Source organism: Equus przewalskii, unplaced genomic scaffold, assembly GCF_037783145.1.
Source record: "Equus przewalskii isolate Varuska unplaced genomic scaffold, EquPr2 ChrUn-9, whole genome shotgun sequence".
NCBI lineage: Eukaryota > Metazoa > Chordata > Mammalia > Perissodactyla > Equidae > Equus > Equus przewalskii.
This window is the reverse complement of record NW_027228757.1, coordinates 772,228-789,530: the sequence shown is the minus strand read 5'-3', so window position 1 is coordinate 789,530 and position 17,303 is coordinate 772,228. Positions and strand designations below refer to the sequence as shown.

The 17,303-nt window shown below is 54.5% G+C and overlaps 2 protein-coding genes across 5 annotated transcripts in view; one reads left to right on the top strand and one right to left on the bottom strand.

The window, feature by feature from the left end:
• The window catches only part of PRCC (proline rich mitotic checkpoint control factor), a 23,411-nt gene extending 20,845 nt beyond the window's left edge, over positions 1–2,566 (top strand). For both annotated transcript variants that reach the window (XR_011536980.1, XM_008516834.2), the window contains exon 7: positions 2,115–2,566. Coding sequence is in view for 1 of the 2 variants with exons in the window: in XM_008516834.2 (XP_008515056.2) it covers positions 2,115–2,201 (87 nt within the window). In the remaining variant the exon portion in view is untranslated. The remainder of the gene's footprint in view (positions 1–2,114) is intronic.
• SH2D2A (SH2 domain containing 2A) lies at positions 331–17,303 on the bottom strand. Of its 3 annotated transcripts, XR_011536981.1 has the most exons (10): positions 17,154–17,303; positions 16,384–16,544; positions 15,459–15,631; positions 14,640–14,729; positions 14,239–14,407; positions 10,592–10,741; positions 10,056–10,373; positions 8,170–8,340; positions 3,296–3,409; positions 331–1,955 (listed from the first exon to the last, which is right to left on the bottom strand). XR_011536981.1 is itself a non-coding variant. In XM_070608549.1 (9 exons), the coding sequence occupies exons 1-8, from the start codon at positions 17,185–17,187 to the stop codon at positions 8,173–8,175; spliced, it is 1,263 nt and encodes a 420-aa protein (XP_070464650.1). In that variant the 5' UTR covers positions 17,188–17,303; the 3' UTR covers positions 7,260–7,605; positions 8,170–8,172. The 3 variants fall into 3 exon arrangements, 2 of the variants coding, with proteins under 2 accessions (XP_070464650.1, XP_070464649.1); XM_070608549.1 differs by lacking the exons at positions 331–1,955; positions 3,296–3,409 and adding an exon at positions 7,260–7,605; XM_070608548.1 differs by lacking the exons at positions 331–1,955; positions 3,296–3,409 and having other exon boundaries at positions 7,260–8,340.

Sequence of the window (17,303 nt, the reverse complement as noted above, 5' to 3'; positions counted from 1 at the left end):
TTGAAGGCTCAGATCTGAAGCCCTGGTGCCAGGCACCAGCCCCCAGCAGGTGTCATTCTCAGTTCTCCATGTGGCCACTAGGGGGGGATGTATCCTTCAGAATTACCCTGCCCTGCATCCCTCTCACTTCAAAGAAGACTCAAGTACAGGTGCTTGAAATAAACTCTGTAAGTGAAAATTCAGACATCCAAAACATAAATGTAAGAGGGGAGTGGATGGTTTCTTGGAGCATTCCTTTAAATAGCAAGTTTATCTAGTAATTTAAAAAACTATTTAAGAAAAAATTTGTAACCGACTTTTAGCAAAACATTCATCTAATGAGGAGTTTGGTTTTTTTTTCTTTCTTCTTCTTCTTTTTCTTTTTTGTTTTGGTGAGGAAGATTGGCCCTGAGCAAACATCTGTTGCCAGTCTTCCTCTTTTTGCTTGAGGAAGATTGTTGCTGAGCTAACATCTATGCCAATCTTCCTCTATTTTATGTGGGATGCCACCACAGCATGGCTTGACGAGCAGTGCTAGGTCCGGGCCTGGGATCTGAACCTGCAAACCCCAGGCTGCTGAAGCACAGTGCACAAACTTAACCACTATGCTACAGGCTGGCCCCAGAGTTTGGTTTTGTATTCTCCACTTCTGTGGCAGGAAACATCAACACAAATAATTCAGAATTACAGATAATCCAAAAATGTCTTTTAGAATTAGAATATGTCTTGGTATTTATTTGATAGGACCTAGCAGCTTTCAGATATTCATGTAATCATTAAACCTCTCTTTTTGTTTTTTTGTTTTTCTTTTTTCTTTTTGTTTTTTTAAAGATTGGCACCTGAGCTAACAACTCATAGTTGTATATTTTAGTTGTGGGTCCTTCTAGCCATGGCATGTGGGACACCACCTCAACATGGCCTAATGAGCAGTGCCATGTCTGCACCCAGGATCCAAACCCTGGGCTGCCGGAAGTGGAATGTGCGAACTTAACCACTCGGCCACGGGGCCGGCTGCTCTTTTTGTATTTTTTTGGTGAGGAAGATTAGCCCTGAGCTAACATCGGTGCCAGTCCTCTATTTTGTATGTGGGTTGCCGCCACAGCATGGCTGATGAGTGGTGTAGGTCCATGCCTGGCATCCAAACCCACTAACCTGGGCTGCTGTTGCAGAGCACACCGAACTTAACCACTACGCCATGGGTCCGGCCCCTAAACCTCTTTTTGAAACCTACTGTACTAAATGCTGTCAAAGATACAGACAGAAGTAAGACTCTTTCCTGGCCTTTTCCCTGGGGAGTATACATGCTGGTTGATGATTTCAGCGGCAAATCTTGCTTTCGTCGTTGTTGTCATATTTTCACCCTCCTTTTCAGGAACTCCTTTTGTACCCTTACCCTATCTTGTTATTTGTAGGGAAGAAGTTGAGGGTAGGGTCTTGTTTGAAAGCCAAACTCTTAGCCCTCCCCACCTCATTATGCCAGGGGAGATGAGCAGGTGGGAGGTAACTGGGTGGGGGTGAGGAGCCTGTTTTCTAGGGTGGTGCTTGTACATTCCCAGAATGCAGTATAGGGCGAGGAGTTGTTGACGTCAGAAGGGGGAAGTCATAATTCTGGTGCCTTCCAGTCAGTTTTTCACAGCTTCAATTTGTACTTTAAAATGGCATGAGTTTCTCGGCTCCCACATACACTGCAGTCAGCACAACAGCAAAACTGCATCCCCAGACTAAGTTATTGTTGGGTGGTGTCCTGTTTGGACTTGTCCGAGTCTTTGAGGCTGACCTGGCTGGTCGGGTATCCAAGGCAGCTGATTTGTCTTCCTTTCAGATACCAAATTTTAGTTCTCATTGTCCGTTTTCCACTTGAGCTTTTCAGTTTTAATTCTAGCAGATGAAGGACCAGGATTCTTCAGTCTGTTCTGCTTAAATCCTGTTAGCTCCCCAAAGAGAGGATTTCTTTGCTTTCTCAGGGTCTTCCCTTTCTGCTTGAGTAAGAGAAAATTAAGTCTTTCAAGGGATTTGCTATTTCCCTGTAACTGTTACGATGGGAGAGATTTTAAATTGGGAAGCTCACAGAGGCAAGAGAGCAGTGTCTCTCACAACCCCAGTGACTCTCCTCTGGCTCTGCTTCCTCGCCGCAGGCTAAGGAGCGGGAGCTGGAGCTGAAGAACACCTGGTCAGAGAACAAGCTCAGCCGCCGGCAGACCCAAGCCAAATACGGATTCTAGGGCTCCGGACCTGACTGCCTCCAGGATCTCCCGGAGCCCAGCTGGCCCGGCTCCCGGCTTCACCTCTGGGACCCCAGCTGCTCTAAGCCCAGGATCTCTTTCCCTGAGGACCCAGCCCTCGCTCTGCGAGAATGAACATATTTGATAGATTTTTCTTAACAAAAGTTAGAAAATTCAGCTCCTTTCTGTCTTGGAGCTAGCAAAGACTCGAGTGATGCCTCAGAAGGGGCTCTGAGTTCTTGGATGGGAGTTTGGCTCCCTGTTGGGTGTGATGAAATGTTGAACCCCTCCCTCACCTTTTTTTGTTTTTGTTTTTTTTTAAACCAGGGATGTCTGTTGAAATAAAACATTCAGTCTGACAGACACTGCCTGCCCTGACCCCTTTCCTGCTTTTTAATGCGGTCTCCTTTTCCATTCTGGACCCTTCTCGTTTGTAATCCTGTCCCTGGATCTCAGTTATTACCTTGTGTAAAGCACCCTCCACACCATCGTGAGCTGCCTCCCTGATTGCTTTGCTTTTCTTCTCTGTACCCACCATCTAAACTGGGTTCATGGCCATTGAAAACCTGGGGAATTGTACGTATAATTCTGTATGGGGCAGGGGCCTGTAAACCCTATGAGAAGCACTGCTGGTCTCAGGTATCTGTGAAGACTGGGGGGAATTCAAGGAGGTTCTTGCTGTGACATGAAAGATTTGTCAGACATAAAATTCAGCACAGCAGGAGGTGAAGTGGTGAAATGTCTGACCCGACAGACAATGCAGGTTTACATTGGTAGTCACTGGCCTGCACTGGTTCGGAAGCTTTGCATTGAGCTTGGGGGCTAGACAGATCTCCTTGGAGACTTGGGGACCCCCAGCTTTTTGCTAGGGAGGGAGGGCGAGGTTGGGTGGGTGACTGGGGAGGGGAAGTGGCAGTGTCTGTGGACTTCAGTTAGCTGTTGGGATCTGTGATCCCAGAGCGTTCAGTGGCAGATTCCTCCCTGTCAGGGCAGGGTCCAAGTAGGGATGGAAGATACAAATATTGGTTACAAAACAGCATGCAGATCCTACTGAAAGAGGTTGCTGAGGGTTCTGGGACTCGAGTGGGGCTCACCTGCAGTGGCTTCCTGCAGGAAGGGAGTGTTTGAGAAACTGCAAGAAGAAAGGCCTTGGTTGCCAGGCAGAGTGTTGACTGGACAGAGATGCTTGACTCCAGTTGTTGCAGGTTCTGAACAGGGAAACATTGGGAGGAATTAGTGTTTGACAGTCTTGGTGAGAGAGGAAGGCGAAGGCCAGAGGGGCAGTAGGAAGAAGTGTGTGGTGGGGCCTTTGGCATAAGGAGGAAGAGGCAGAAGTGAGGAATCTCACCATGCTTCTGATCTTTTGCTGGGGTAAGTTGAGGAGTCTGTTTCTCATTAAGGACAGAGGAAGATTTCATCACTTACAGGAAAACCACCCGCTTATCTGAAATCTGACCTACTTCGGGTTGGAGCCAGACGGGACTCGTGCATCCCTCAGGGACACTTGGGCTGTAGTTGTCCAAATTGGTACGTCCAGCCAGCCTTCAGCAAGGAGCATCAGCCCATACCACCACTCCCACCCTCCACAGCAGCCCTGGGGGCCAGGGCTGGGATTGTCCCTCTGGGCTGTCTTAGGTGGTGGGTTAGGCTCAGCAGGGCCAAAACGTCTGAGATCCCACAGAGTCAGACACTCTTTCCTGTACCCAGTATGCCATGGGTGCAGCTGTGCCCTCCTCAGCTGCTGCACTCCTGGGATCCAACAGTTCCTCAACGGTCTCATTTTAGGGGCTGCGTAACGATGGAGTGGGAAGTGCCCTGGGCTGGGAGGCAGGAAATGGGGGGTAGAGAGAGTCCACTGCCTTCTGGGAAAGGACTGAGTTAGGCCAGACATCTTTAAGCTTCCTCTTGCCTCCCACCTCCTTTGGTTTGCTGCAAGTAATCTTAAGCCACATTTTAGTCCTACCAAAGATGACATTTTATTTGGTGGTTGGAATTTCTTGGTCACAAAGAGAAATACTGACAGGTTAGAAAATGGACAGACTTCATTTAGAAGGGCTTCCTGGAGGTAGCAGTCACAAGTTCTGATAAGCAGGAAAGAAGACAGGGATGAGGGAGAGAGAAGAATAAGGAATGATACTTGGCTAAAATTCTCATGGCAGCAACAGCCAAAGGGCAGAGGGAGGAAGCGGCAAAGGCCTTGGTCAGAAATGGATCCAAACAGCCCTGGAAGATGTCAGAGGGGTCGGGGCAAAGCCTGAGTGTGCAGTGTTGGATTCATTAGGATGGTGGGGCCAAGGAAGTTGAGGTCTATAAGGATCAGACTTAGAAACTGCACAGAGATGGCAAAGCTGTCATAAGGAGTTAGTTTCAGCTCTGACCCCAAAGACTCTGGCCCAGGGGGAGGGGCCCGGCCAGGTCTTCACCCCAGCTGGGTGCTGAACTTGCTGTCCAAGTAGCCACACTGTTGAGGGGATGGTTGAAGTTCTGTGGGGCCTGGGGAAGTGGCAAGGATGCTGGAACGCTCTGTGCTGCCTGCTCATAACCTTTTCTCCCCGCCTCCCTCTGCTCAGCTTTGTTTCAGGTGGGGACAGATGTTCTAAGGCTACTAGAGGTGGTTGTAGTTGGGGCCTCAGTGACGACTGGCCCCAGTCCTCCCTGAGTGGGTTCCTGGGGAGTGATGTACTGTGGAATCGGGACAGCTGAGGTTGTGGGGTTAATAACTTCTCAACTCCCCTGCCCCTGAGCCAGAGTTACAGGGCCCCTTACTGACCCTGTCTACTGCATTAGCTGAGGGAGCACAAAGGATAAAAGGGGCAGCTTAAGGGGAGGCAGGAGCAGGAAAAATACAGAGAGCCATCAGGGTCAGCTGTGGTGCTGAAGGGGCTGGAAATGGAGGGACAAGTTGGACCCCTCCACTCAGCAAGGCCTTGTACAGGCTCTGAAGGGGATCTGGGGCTGGGGGTGGGAGCCTGTACTCTCAGATCTAAGAGTGGGCTGAGCCAGAGAAAGCCCTGCCTGGAGGAGGCAGGAGGCGGGATGGAATGACCACGGAAGATTGAGACGGCTGGGAAATGCCCTCCCCCTCCTGGCACGAGTGGTCTCTGGCTGGCGAGGAGCAACCCGCAATTGCCCCAGCTCCTTTCCTGTACAAGTTCCTCAGCCTCCTCCTGAGGTCTCAGCCCAGCCCCAGGACTCAGCTTGGGAGTGAAGGCAGCAGGATGGTGCTGGGTGCCCGTGCTGGGGGGCAGGGCAAGGGAGGGTCCCCCACGGAGCTTTCAGGGCTGGGTCTGCAGCTGGAGCCCTCGGGAGGATGGGACGTTATCCTTTTGCCTGGCAGGGGCCCCATGGTAAAAGGGGAGCACTGAGTTGGGATGACGAGATCTGAGCCGGACTGCCTCCAGCTCCCTGTCACCTCCCATCTCTAGACCTCAGTTTCCTATTTGGTTGAACCAAACAGTCACGAAGGGTCTCAAGTCCCTTCTAGGCCCAGTAGTCCTGCTCTGCCAAGCCCTTCATTTGATGGTCTCATCTGATCAGTGCAGCAGCCCTGTGTGCAAATGAGACGTTATCTCCACTTCAAAGACAAGTGGCGAACAGCGGTTCAGAGAAAAGATTTCCCTGCCAAAGGCTGTGCTGCTAGTTAGCACAGGACTACAACAGGAACCTGGGCTCTCCATGACGCCATCATCTGGATTCTCCCACCACCCCTTTGGCGACTCCACCCCAGGCGGCCGGGAGCTGGAGAGGGAGGGGGCGGGGCACTGGATCTGGCTCCGCCTCTCCCCCTATCTGCCCATCCTGTTATATCCCAAAGTCTAAGGAAATCCTCTCTGTTTTCTGACTGATCTCCAGCTCTTGCTATACTGTAAGCCTCTCCTTTTCCTGCCTCCTCCCCCTGCCACAAGGAATCAGCCACGAGCTGACTCCCTGAGTCTAACCTGAGACTTTCTTGCATTTTCAGCCTCCTGCTGATTTCGGCAAAGCCATCTGTTCTCCTCCCCTCCCCTCCCTTCCAGCTCCCTCCCTGTCTCTCCCCTTGCTCAGGAGGCAGTTTAGACCTACAGACAGAAGAAAGTGGAACCCCAACTCTGTTGACTCAGCAACCATATTTCTCCTTAAGCTGATTAGCACTGGAGCAGAAAGGAGGGGAAGCCAGTCACTGCAGCTGGCGCCTGTGCTAGGCAGGGAGTGGTGTGGTGGTGGCAGCACCCGGGCCTAGGGAACCCCGTTTCAGGGAAGGGTCTGGGGGATTTCTGTGCCTCAGGCAGGTACAGGGCCCCCTTGGCAGGAAGAGGGACACTGACGGGCTCTGATTGCCTTGACTGAACCCGTAGCAACGTAGAGTGTAAGAACAGGTCACACAGATCGGATCATAGGGGTACCCAGGCCTGAGCGGCTTCAGGGGACAAACCCTGCTCTGAGCCCTGAGGGTGATCCAGGAGCAGACACAACCCTGGCTCAGAGAGCCCCCAGTCTGAGACAAAAATGAGACCCAGGGCAGATTCTTCCAGGCAGCTGAAGCCCAGAGTGGAGCTTTGAATGGGGGCAGGAGGCTGGCCCTGAAGTGGGTCTGGGCAGAGGGGAGGGAGGAAGCCTCAGGAGAGGGACGGGGTCCTGATGGACGCAAAGGCCAGGAAGACACAAGAGAGTCTTGGGGGCACTGCAGGGGGGCTCCCCAGCCTCCAAAGGGCTCACATACAGGCTAACAGTGCCCACTCCCTTCCCAGTCCTGTGCTTGGCAGGGGGGGTTGGGGAAGGAGGGGCAGGGGCTACCCCTCAGCCATTCCCCTCCCTGCCCCTCTTTCTTTCCTGGCACCCCTGGCTCCCTGCCCAGCCCGGCCCAGCCCAGCCAGGGAAGGGACACTTTGCAGATAGAGGTCTGTGTCCCTTGCCTTGGTGTCTCCCAGCCCCCAGCCCACAGATCTGTGACCCTTGCCGAGGTGTCTCTCAACCCGCAGACCCCTCTCTCCTCACTGCAATGGCAGTTCAACCACTTGCCTTCCACAATATGAGAGAAAGAGAGTCAGAGACAGACAGAAGGAGCCTGGAGGGCTTGGATCCCTGTGGGGGGAGGTGGTTGGCGATGATTTATTAGCCAGACAAGAATCAACAAACAAGTTCTAACATCTGTTCTCGCCAAACCATTCCTCAGACAACAGCAGCATTGGACCAGGGCCCAGACTCAAAGACTCAGAGGGCCAAGGCAATTAGACTCCAGGAGGAGAAACCAGGGCAGCAGGAGGTAGCAGGGCCCTCCCAGCCCGCTCCCTTAGAGGGTCACCAAGCACTGAGCCATTGGATTCTTGGGGACTCTTGGGAGGGAACCAGCAGGTGCATCCCTCCAAGGAAGCAGACTCCACATTTGTTCGTCCGACCTCCAGGCTTCTTTGTGGGGGGCCTAGACCTGTCAGGGGGACAGGGCTAAGCTGGGATCCAGAGGACGGGAACCAGCACCCAGGTCCCCATGCGATGGAGCTCTGAAAAGCAGCCAGGTTTCCCATCTGAGGAAATCTCTGATATTTCCTTGGAGAAGAGTTAGTGGATGTGGGGTAAGGAAACAGAGCACCAAGCCTTGACCTTGGCCGGGTCACCAGCCCTCTCTGGCTTTGTTTCCTTATCTCCACAGCTAGGGAGTTGGACTGGATCAGTAAGGACAAAGGAGATACTGTTCCTCCTCCCCCCTCACCCGTGGCAGACATCACTAATCAATCATGCTCTTTTCTGCTGAGTTTGGATATGACCTTAACGTCCTTTCCAATGCAGCGCCTTAGGCAGCCACGACCAATGGATTGGAGTTGGCATGCAAGGTGACATCTTTTTGCCATCTTTGCAATCGATGATGGCTGAGGTCCTCTCTAGCTTTGATCACCTCCTGGTTGTTCCATCCATGTGTCCTGAGAGGGTGCTGGGTGTGTGTGAAGGTCTCTGGACAGGATGTTCCAAGCATCCTCCCCCAGCTCAGACTCACCAACTACTGTGGAGGCCCCAGGGGGAGCCACGTCTGTCCTCTGTCCTGAAGCACCTGTCTAGAAAGGTTGTTGGGGAGGGTGTTTCCCCAGCGGGGCTGGGGCTGGTGGGGTGCGGGAGGGCTGTGTCCTGCCATAGAGTTCTCAGAATGCAGTTGCCAGCCACCTGGATTCTGCAGAGAGAAGGACGGTCCTAGGTCACATCATCTACCCTGTGCCTCTTAGGCCTACCTGCAGCCTCGAGGCCTGCAGAGAGGAGGTCTAAACCCCCTCATTCATGCATTCATTCAACATTTCCTGAGCACCTTCTCTGTGCCAGGCGCTGTGCTAGGTGCTCTGGAAACAGATGAATCAGTCCCAGCCCCTGCCCTCAGGGAGCTCACACTCTGCTGGGGAAGGGGAGACACGTGACCCAGGTGACTACCTGCATGGCAGGTATGTATAAAGCACACAATGGATGCAGTGTCTCAGGTCAGGGAAGTCCTTCCAGAGGAGGAGAAGGGCAAGCTGGTCTTGAAGGATGATTAAAAGGTTGCCGGGCAGTGGGAGGGTGAGCTTGCGGGAAGTCGCTGTAGAGAGAGGGACTGGCTGTGCAAACCCTAGGAGGGTGAAACCACTTGGTGTGTTTGGAGAAATGGGAATAGCTCTGGGAGGACGGGAGTAGCTGGTGGTAACACTTAGGAGATGGGACTGCCCAAGTATGGAGGGTATCCTGGACCAGGCAGCTGTTTTAGAAAGACCATTCTGGCTTCCTTAGGGGTAGATCAGAAGTGGCAAGATTGGTGGTTAGGAGACGAGTTAAGAAGCTCTTGGAAAAGTCCTGATGAGAGATGATGGGGCTGAAAGTGCGGAAAGGAAAAGTATATTTAGGAAGAAACCCAGAAGGAATCTGGCTTGTGGGGGAGTAGGGGTGAAGAAAGGGGAGATGTCAAGGGACCCCTAGGATTCTGGCTTCGATAGCTGGGTGGCTGGAGAGTTACCAGTCCAGATAGGAAACATGGTGGGGAACAATCTGGGCGAGAAGGGTGAGGGCAGTGTTGGTTGTGTTGAGTTCGAGAGGCTGTGGGATGCTGGGGAGCTGAGCAGAAGCCTGGAGAGGTTTGGACAGAGACATGACTGGGGACATCAGCTCTAGGATGGCAGCACGTGGCAGGGCTGTGGGTGACTGTGAGCAGGCACAAGGGCTGAGGGGGAGCCTGGGGCACCAGCAGGGAGGGAGGGTGGGGAAGGGCCTGAGGAGGGGAACAGAGGTTGGGGGGGCTAACACAGTCCATGACATGAGATACCTACTTGGACTTGAAGGGATCATGGATCAGTGAGAAGATGGGAGGTGAGGGGATGGAAGAGGGAGAGGGGGAGTGTGTGGAACGAGGGGGAGGGTGTGCAGGTGCCTCTCCCCTGAGCTCATCTGAGATGACACAAGGGACTCCAAACCCTCCTCTTCAGGACGGCAAGGCCATGAAGGCTGAGGGGAGGGAGCCAGGGCAGGAGAGGCCCAGATGCAGACTGGGGAGGGGAGGATGGGAGGAGCCACGATTCACTGCACAACGTGGGGTCAATGTCAGGTGGGTCTGAAGAGGACCGCTGGGTGAGAGGGACACAGCAAAATGCAGGCTCGGGTCAGGGAAGGCTGAGGGGCCCCCGCCTGGGGCCTCTGTTTTCTCTGTGAGGGAGGGAGTGGGGACCTGACAAAGGAGGGGCAGGTCCCAATGACTCCAGGGAGAGGAGAGGGAGCAATCTCTGGGCCCGTAAAAGGGCTGCCAGCAGCTCAGACCCTCTGACCTTCACCCAGACCAGGCATCCAATCTGAACACCTTCTCCACCCTCCCAGATCTAGCTTTCAGGAAGTCCTTCTTTTGGTCTAACTTTTCCCTGCACCCCCATTCACCTGGCTTCCTGGGACAGGCTTGGACCGGCACTTCCGTAGGACCAGGTGCTGGAGGAGAGACGGCGGGCCCTCCCCCACTGCCGGCGCCTCCACGTCGACGTTCACGTCCACCTCGGCATAGATGTTGCTGGGGGCTTCCCCAGGGCTGCCCCGGCCCATGGCGTAGAAGGCTATGGGCTCGTCAGGCTCCTGGTAGATGGGGTTGGAGGGCTTGGGGGGCGGGGCCGGGCGGGGTCGCGGAGCCGGGCTTGTGTAGACTTCGGGGGGCAGCTGAGGTTTAGCGGGGACACGAGGTTTAGGCCTGGGCGGCTGGAAGGGCTAGGAGAAAAGCAGAGGCCGGGAAGGAGAGCGGGTCAGAGAAATGGAGCCCAGGTCACAGCGGGTGCCTAAGTCCCAGCCCGAGCCTCTGTCCCCTGTAGGCCCCGCCCTCCCTCTTGCCCCGCCCCTTATCGCAGGCCGCTCCCTCCTTTTTATCCTGGGCTCCTCCCCTTCCTCAGGCCCTGTCTCCTCCCTCGGCCTTTCCAGCCCAGTAGTACCTCATTTGGCTCCCCGGGACCGTCTTTCTGCGTGAAAGCTGCGGTCTGCTCCTTTTTGAGGATTGGGCTATACTGAGGGTGTGGGTCCTGGCTTTTGTTTCCAGAGTCTGATTCTTCAGTCCTTAGGGAAAGTCCTGCGGGTTCAGGAGTCTGACGGGAAAGAAGGAGGCCTCAGGGACTTGGTGCAGGAGGGATGGCAGGTGGAGTGGGCAGGTGATCCAGGAGGACAAAGTAATCTGGTCCATGGGGAGGATGTAGGGGAGAGGGGCATAGAAATTTGGCCTAGGCTGAGTTCCCTGGGTGAAGAAGAGGGGATGGAGATGGCAAGGAGACCAAGGGGTAGGGAAGTAGCTCTGATCAAAAGCCATATCTAGCATTAAACTTAATTTCATCTGAAACACAGGGCCAGGCCGGTCTCCATTTGTGCCCGTGGTTGTAAAAATGCAACAAGCCATTAGAAATCTTTAGCCTAAAAATTTTAGGCCTAGGGATAGATCTCCAAGACTGCTGTGCCTGTGTTTATTTGTGCAGGTGCCAGAGGAGTGCTTTATGCAAATATAAGCTAGATATTTTGGGGGCAGAGAGACTGCCTCAGGGGAGATGAGCGTTACAAGGAGCAGGCTCCTTCCCATGGTCTACGTATGCTTTTAGTTCAGCATTTAGCCCTGGGTTCATGGATGCTCCCCACATGCCCACTGCTTCTGGTGTGCTCAGGCCATAGGGCTTTTCTCGTGCTTCTGCAATCCGCCAAGTGCAGTCTCCATCTGGAGGTCTCCAGGCACTGCAGGCTTCAGGGGTCCAAATCAGAATTTTATTTCCCTGCTCCAACCCCCTGCTCTTTCAGCATTCCCTTTATGAATAAACGTCAGCACCTCCACCCTCCTGACCTTAGGAGTCATCTTTGACACCTCCCTCCCTCCCTTCTGCCCCACATCTAATGGAACACAAGGTCTGCTCCTTGCACTGCCTATCTTTATATCTACACACTTCTCTCCGTGCCCACAGCCACCACCCCAGTGCAAGCCGTCTAACTCCTCCCCCTGCATCCTCTTGCCCTGCTAACCCATTCTCCATTCCAGGGGGCAGAGTGAGCCTGCAGAAATTCCCCCAGCAATGCTTCAGCGGCTGCCTGTTGCTCCAGGATAAAGTCCAAACTCCAGAGAACTTGAATGATAAGACCCCTTCTAGACCCGGTCACAGCTCTCAGCTCCAGCTGGCTCCTCTCACCTCCAGACTTCCCTACACCCTGTTCCCACTGCTGGAGCATTTTCAAGTCTCTGCCTATTTCTCACAAAATTCCATCCAAGAGTTGCCCATAAGCATAGTTCCACAGGGCACACTTCTTTGAATTGACTCCAAACTCCAAGAAACTGTTCTTGCCCAGGTCACCAGTGACCTCCTCTTCGCTAATCCCATGGTCAATTCTGGACCCATTGGCACTCAGTCTTCCTGGATGCATTTTCTTTGCTTGGTTTCCAGATCATCACACTCTTCTGGTTTTTCTCCTCTCTCTCTGGCTGCTCCTTCTCAATTTTCTTTGTAGGTTCCCCCTCATTTCTGCAAACTCTAACTGCTGGAGACATGGTATTCCTTTCTTTTCCATCTACACTCAATCTTTTTTTTTAGATTTTTAAAAAATTTTATTTTTCCTTTTTCTCCCCAAAGCCCCCTGGTACATAGTTGTGTATTTTTAGTTATGGGTCCTTCTAGTTGTGGCATGCGGGATGCTGCCTCAGCGTGGCTTGATGAGCGGTGCCATGTCCACACCCAGTATGCGAACTGGCAAAACCCTAGGCCACCGAAGCAGAGTGTGCAAACTTAATCACTCAGCCACGGGGTGGGCCCCCTACACTTACTCCTGAGGGAGATTTCACCCCTCCTGGAGGCTTTGCAATCAATCCATCAATGACATGCTGATGACTCCCAAATATTCATCTCCACCCCAGACCTGTCCCACACTCCAGACTTACATATTCCAACTGCCCACCTAACATCCCCATTGGGATACTGAATGGATATCTCAAACTGTGCCTGTGGAACCTGACGTCCTGATCCCCCCGCCCTCCCACCCCCCAGACTGGCTCCCCCTAGAGCCTTCCTCATCTCAGTCAACGACAACTCCACCTTTTCACTCTCCTCATCCAATCGTGCAAAAACCCTGTGAGCTCCACATTCAAAACAGTCCCCGCATTCCACCTCCCGACCCCTCCACCGCCTCTACCACCCTGGTCCAGGCTGCCATCATCCTACCTGAAGTATTCGAGTGGCCTCCATTTGGCCACGCTTGCTCCCCTCTCCCCCAAACTTGCCAGGTCATGTCACTCCTCAGCTTGTAACTGTCTAGTGCCATCTCATGCCACTCACAATAAAATCCCAAATCTATACAAGAGTCTACCAGGGGGCCGGCCCAGTGGTGTAGTGGTTAAGTTCATATGTTCCACTTCGGTGGCCCAGGGTTCGCATCCCAGGTGCCCACCTATGTACTACTTGTCAAGCCACACTGTGGTAGGCAGCCCACATATAAAGTAGAGGAAGATGGGCACGGATGTTAGCTCAGGGCCAGTCTTCCTCAGCAAAAAGAGGAGGATTGGCAGTGGATGTTAACTCAGGGCTAATCTTCCTCCAAAAAGTAAAAAATTTAAAAAATTAAAAAAAGAAAAAGAGTCTACAGGGCCCCCTTCCTTCACCTCTCTGCCCTCACCTCCTGCCTCTCCACTCATGCTAGCTTCCTCACTGCTCTGTCTTCTTCAAACACATCAAGCATCCTCCCACCTCTGGGCCTTTGCACTGGCTGTTCCTTCTGTCTAGGATGCTTTGCCTTTAGTCAGCTGCATGGCTCCTTCCCTTACTTCATTCAGGCCTCCATTCGAATGTCCCCTTACCAGAGTAGCCTTCCCTGACGTCCCTGTGTAAAACAGCCCCAACCCTGTCACTGCTTGGTTTTTCTTCTTGGCACTTGCTTCTCATCACTGGACAGAGGATGCCTTATCTGTGTCTTATCTGTATTACATTTTGTCTCTGTCTTCTCTCACTAGAATGTAAGCTCCGTGAAGGCAGGGATAAGTTTGGTCGGTTTTGTTTACTGCTATTTTCCCAATGTGCAGACCAATGCCTGGCACATGGCGGCCCCTGAGCTCTGCCAGAGCTTCCTCCGGCAGGCGCTCCCTGATACAGCTCCCTGCCAAGTGAGCTACATGGCACCCACTCTGTATTCCCTCTCATTTCACGCTCTTCACACTTGATTCTTATTTGTTTGACTTTGCTGCTGGTAAGTAAGCTTTGTGAATTTGGGACCCGTCTGTCTTGTCCATGGCTCTATTTCCAGGGACTGCCAGTACCTGGTACATGCTAGGTACCCAGAAAATATCTCAGATTGAAAAACAAATGGCCCATGTGCCTAGCTGGCCACTCCCAGCCCCTTGCAGCTCTGTGTCGCTGGGCTGGTCTCTAGAGGACCTCTCCCCCAGCACGCATCATTCTCGAAGGGCTTTACACAGAGATGTGTGGGCAAGGGAGGCAGGGCTGGGTCACCTATTGGGATGAGAAAGCGTCTGGTGCTGTGGTCCTGCAGCCTGGGCTCTGCGTGGGGAGGGGCGCTGGCCTGGGTCCCTGGGGTCAGGGTGAGGGTCAGGGCTGAGGGGACATACCTGGCGGGCGAGGGGTTCGGTGAGCGTCTCCCCGTAGGGGCTGAGCGGGTAGGCCATGTAGTGCCACAGCAGGTCCTGCAGCCGAGCGTGGGCGCTGTCCTCGCCCAGCACCACGTGGCGCCCATCCCCGAGCTGGGCCAGCAGGAAGTGGCGGCAGCAAGTCCGGCTCCTGGAGGGCGCCAGTTGGGATCAGCCAGACTCCCTCTTCGCCGCCCCAGCCACCAGCATGAGGCGTGACCTCCACCTGCCCAGCGTCAGGGTCTCCCACCCTCAGTAGCCCTGGGGCTGAGCAGAGCCCCGCTCCTGAGGGGGGTCAGCATGAAGTTCTGCCCCTCACGAGTCAGTCAGTCAGTCGGCACCAAGTCCAGTCCCTCGGATTAGCCCGAAGCCCCGCCTCTCACCTGTAAGTCAGTACAAAGGTCACAGCACTCTCGCTGAACCGCACCAAGTAGCATCCCTCAGGCTTGGTCTCCAGCAGCTTCTCTGCCTCCCTGTGGGTGATGGAAAAGAGACAGAACGCTGCTCTGACTCTTCCAATCTTGCCCCCTGTCTGCTTGGCTTTCTAGGGGACCCCCACCCCCAACCAAGCTGGCTGAAGTGGCTAGAGAAGAGGGGAGATGAGAGAGAGAGGATGTGGACACTGCTCTCCCACTGCAGGGACGGGGCATGGACAGGGGCCAGGGTTCCCACCCAGGATGTCTCCCAGCCCTGCATCCTCCTCCTGGCCTCATCCTGGAAGGGCAGCCTGCAGGGCGTGTGTGTGCGCGCTTCGGCTGTGGCAACAGGGACGGTAATAGACTTTTAGATTTCAGAAGTCACAAGCTGAACAGAGGAGGCGAACAGAGAGATACAGGAGAAGCAAAGCTGAGAAGAGGAGGAGGAGGGAGGAGCTGCAAGGGAGGGAAGAAAGAGGGGAGGGCTGGAGAGAGCCCGAGGTTCAGATGGAGGGAGAGAGACCGAGAGACAGACGGGAAAACTATGGGGACTAGAGGCCTTAGAGACAGGAGGGTAATTGAGTCTTAGAGAAGGGATACTGAGGCACAGAAGGGTTGGCCCAGAGCCTTTCCAATGATCTCCCCCAGGGGAGATGCCTTAGTGAATGGCTGGGAACCTGCAGGACTCACAGACTGGACTTGTAGCCTCAATCTTCTCCTGACTGGCCGCAGGACCCAGGGCTTGCCCTTGCCCCCCTTGGGCCTGTTTCCTCCTCTGTGACTCACCTCCGGGTGATGAAGCCGTGGAACCAGGCAGGGGCCGCCCCGTGCTGCAGGAGCCAGTGGGCCTGGGTCTTCTGGAACCAAGCCAGGATCTCGGCCTGCAGGGACTGGCCTCCTTCCCTCGGCACCTCCTCAGCCTTCCCAGCATTCTCTGGGTTTGAGAAAGCCCCCAGGGCCTGGGTAGGGGAAGAGTTCAAGGAGGAGGACCTTAGAGTTCAATTAGTGAGCCTTCTCATCCTCATACCCAGCCCCTCCTGGGTGCAGAGAGGAAGCTCCCCACCCCCATCCCAGTTGCCTATTTTAGGGTATAATTGTCCAGAAAGTCCTTCCCAAGATCTAACTTAAAGCCCTTCTTCAGCTCCCGCTGTTTTGGTTTCCAGGGAATTTCCTTCCACTTCCTTCTGGGTCCTGAGGGCCTTTAATCTGGTAGCAGTGAGCCGTTAAACTGTGCTTAAATGGGGGTAGGGCCTTCCAGATGGGCAGAAAGTCCGTTCCTGACCTGAGGGATGAAGGGAGATGATGTAGGAGGTCACCACGGGGGCCAGAAGGAGGGAGTGCTCATCCTACAGTAGGAGAGACTGAGCTGGTTCGGAGAGGGGATTTCCTGATGACTGGGTGGGTGAGAAGGCCTGAGATGTGGATGCACTGGGCAAATGACAGAGATGCACACGCCTGCTTCTGGGGCCCAATACACTGTACCCTGGTCACCTGTGGACTCAGCCAGAACTTCCGGGGACAGAGTGAGTTGGCAATTCAGCAAATGAAGGAGGTACCCTCCTCTCCTTTCCCTCCCTTTGTGCCCTTAGCCCTGTTGGCAGCCCCGGATCATTCTTGCTTTCTCCCTGTTGGCCTCTGTCCTTCTGCAAGTCCTCATCCCTGGGAGGGTGGGAGCAGACGAGGGAGTTGTACCCCCCAGGTTCCCACTCACCACAGCATGGACAGCCGGGGCCCTGGGGCTGGGCTGGGCTTCCTCTGCCTTCGGGGCCTGGAATCTGGGCCCCGGAAGTGAGCCCAGGCCCTGGCAGCTCCTGCTGGTCAAGTTCAAGGGCTGGAAGGTGCTGAAGGTTGGGGCAGGGGTTTCACGACTCCCTGTTAGCATAAAGAGGACAGCTGGGGTTTCTCAGTGAGGGACTGCCTCTCTCACCCGGCCCCGGGGCCCAGAGGGGCCCTGCATGCCTCTGACCAGGGACCCGGAGGACACGGACGGTCATGAGAGCAGGAGAAAGGCAGGAGGGACAGCAGGGGGCATTTCTCAGGGCAGAGGAGTAAGGAGCTAGGAGGCCCAAAGGGGCTGGGGCGGCAGAGGGGCTTGTCAGGGAAACTGGGCACCAGGAAGGAGAGCTGGGAATTCAGCTGGCCTCCTGGTGGCCCGGAAGTCCCACGATCGAGGAGAGGAGGCAATCTCTTCAGGGCAGGCCCCTCTTCTGGCCCAGGATCCTCTACCTCCCACCCCGCTTCATCCTCCTTTTCCCTCCTCTCGCCCCTCTAAGAAGCGCTCAGCAGCCCCTGTCACCTTGGTCCTGAGGCCTGAGTGGACCTGGATCCCCAGAGAAAGAGAAGGGGTGGTGGACACCCTGGCAGCTCTGGCTTGGGGTGTGGCCCCTCACCCCTGAAGTGGGGGCTCAGGCACGGAAGAGAGCAGGGGAGACGAGGGTCTTGATGTCCCCTCCCACCCACATTCTCCAACTTCACACTTACCTTGGGGGCATATCTGGGTCAGGGGGAACTCCATGGGGGCAACCTAAGAAGGGAGCCCCGGAGCAGGGTGTGTGTGTGTGTGCTCTCAAAGGTGTGCACACTCAGCAACCCATCTTTCCTCTCACCCCAGCCCCCAGGGCAGGAAGTGTC

What these genes read in the sequence shown, in the direction of transcription:
- SH2D2A (XM_070608548.1), bottom strand. Translation starts at nt 17,187, where the DNA reads ATGGAGTTCCCCCTGACCCAGATATGCCCCCAAG. An exon ending in GACCCAGATATGCCCCCAAG is followed by an intron (nt 16,545 to 17,153) that starts GTAAGTGTGAAG and finishes TTATGCTAACAG; the next exon opens with GGAGTCGTGAAACCCCTGCC. An exon ending in CCGAACCCCTCGCCCGCCAG is followed by an intron (nt 10,742 to 14,238) that starts GTATGTCCCCTC and finishes CTTTCCCGTCAG; the next exon opens with ACTCCTGAACCCGCAGGACT.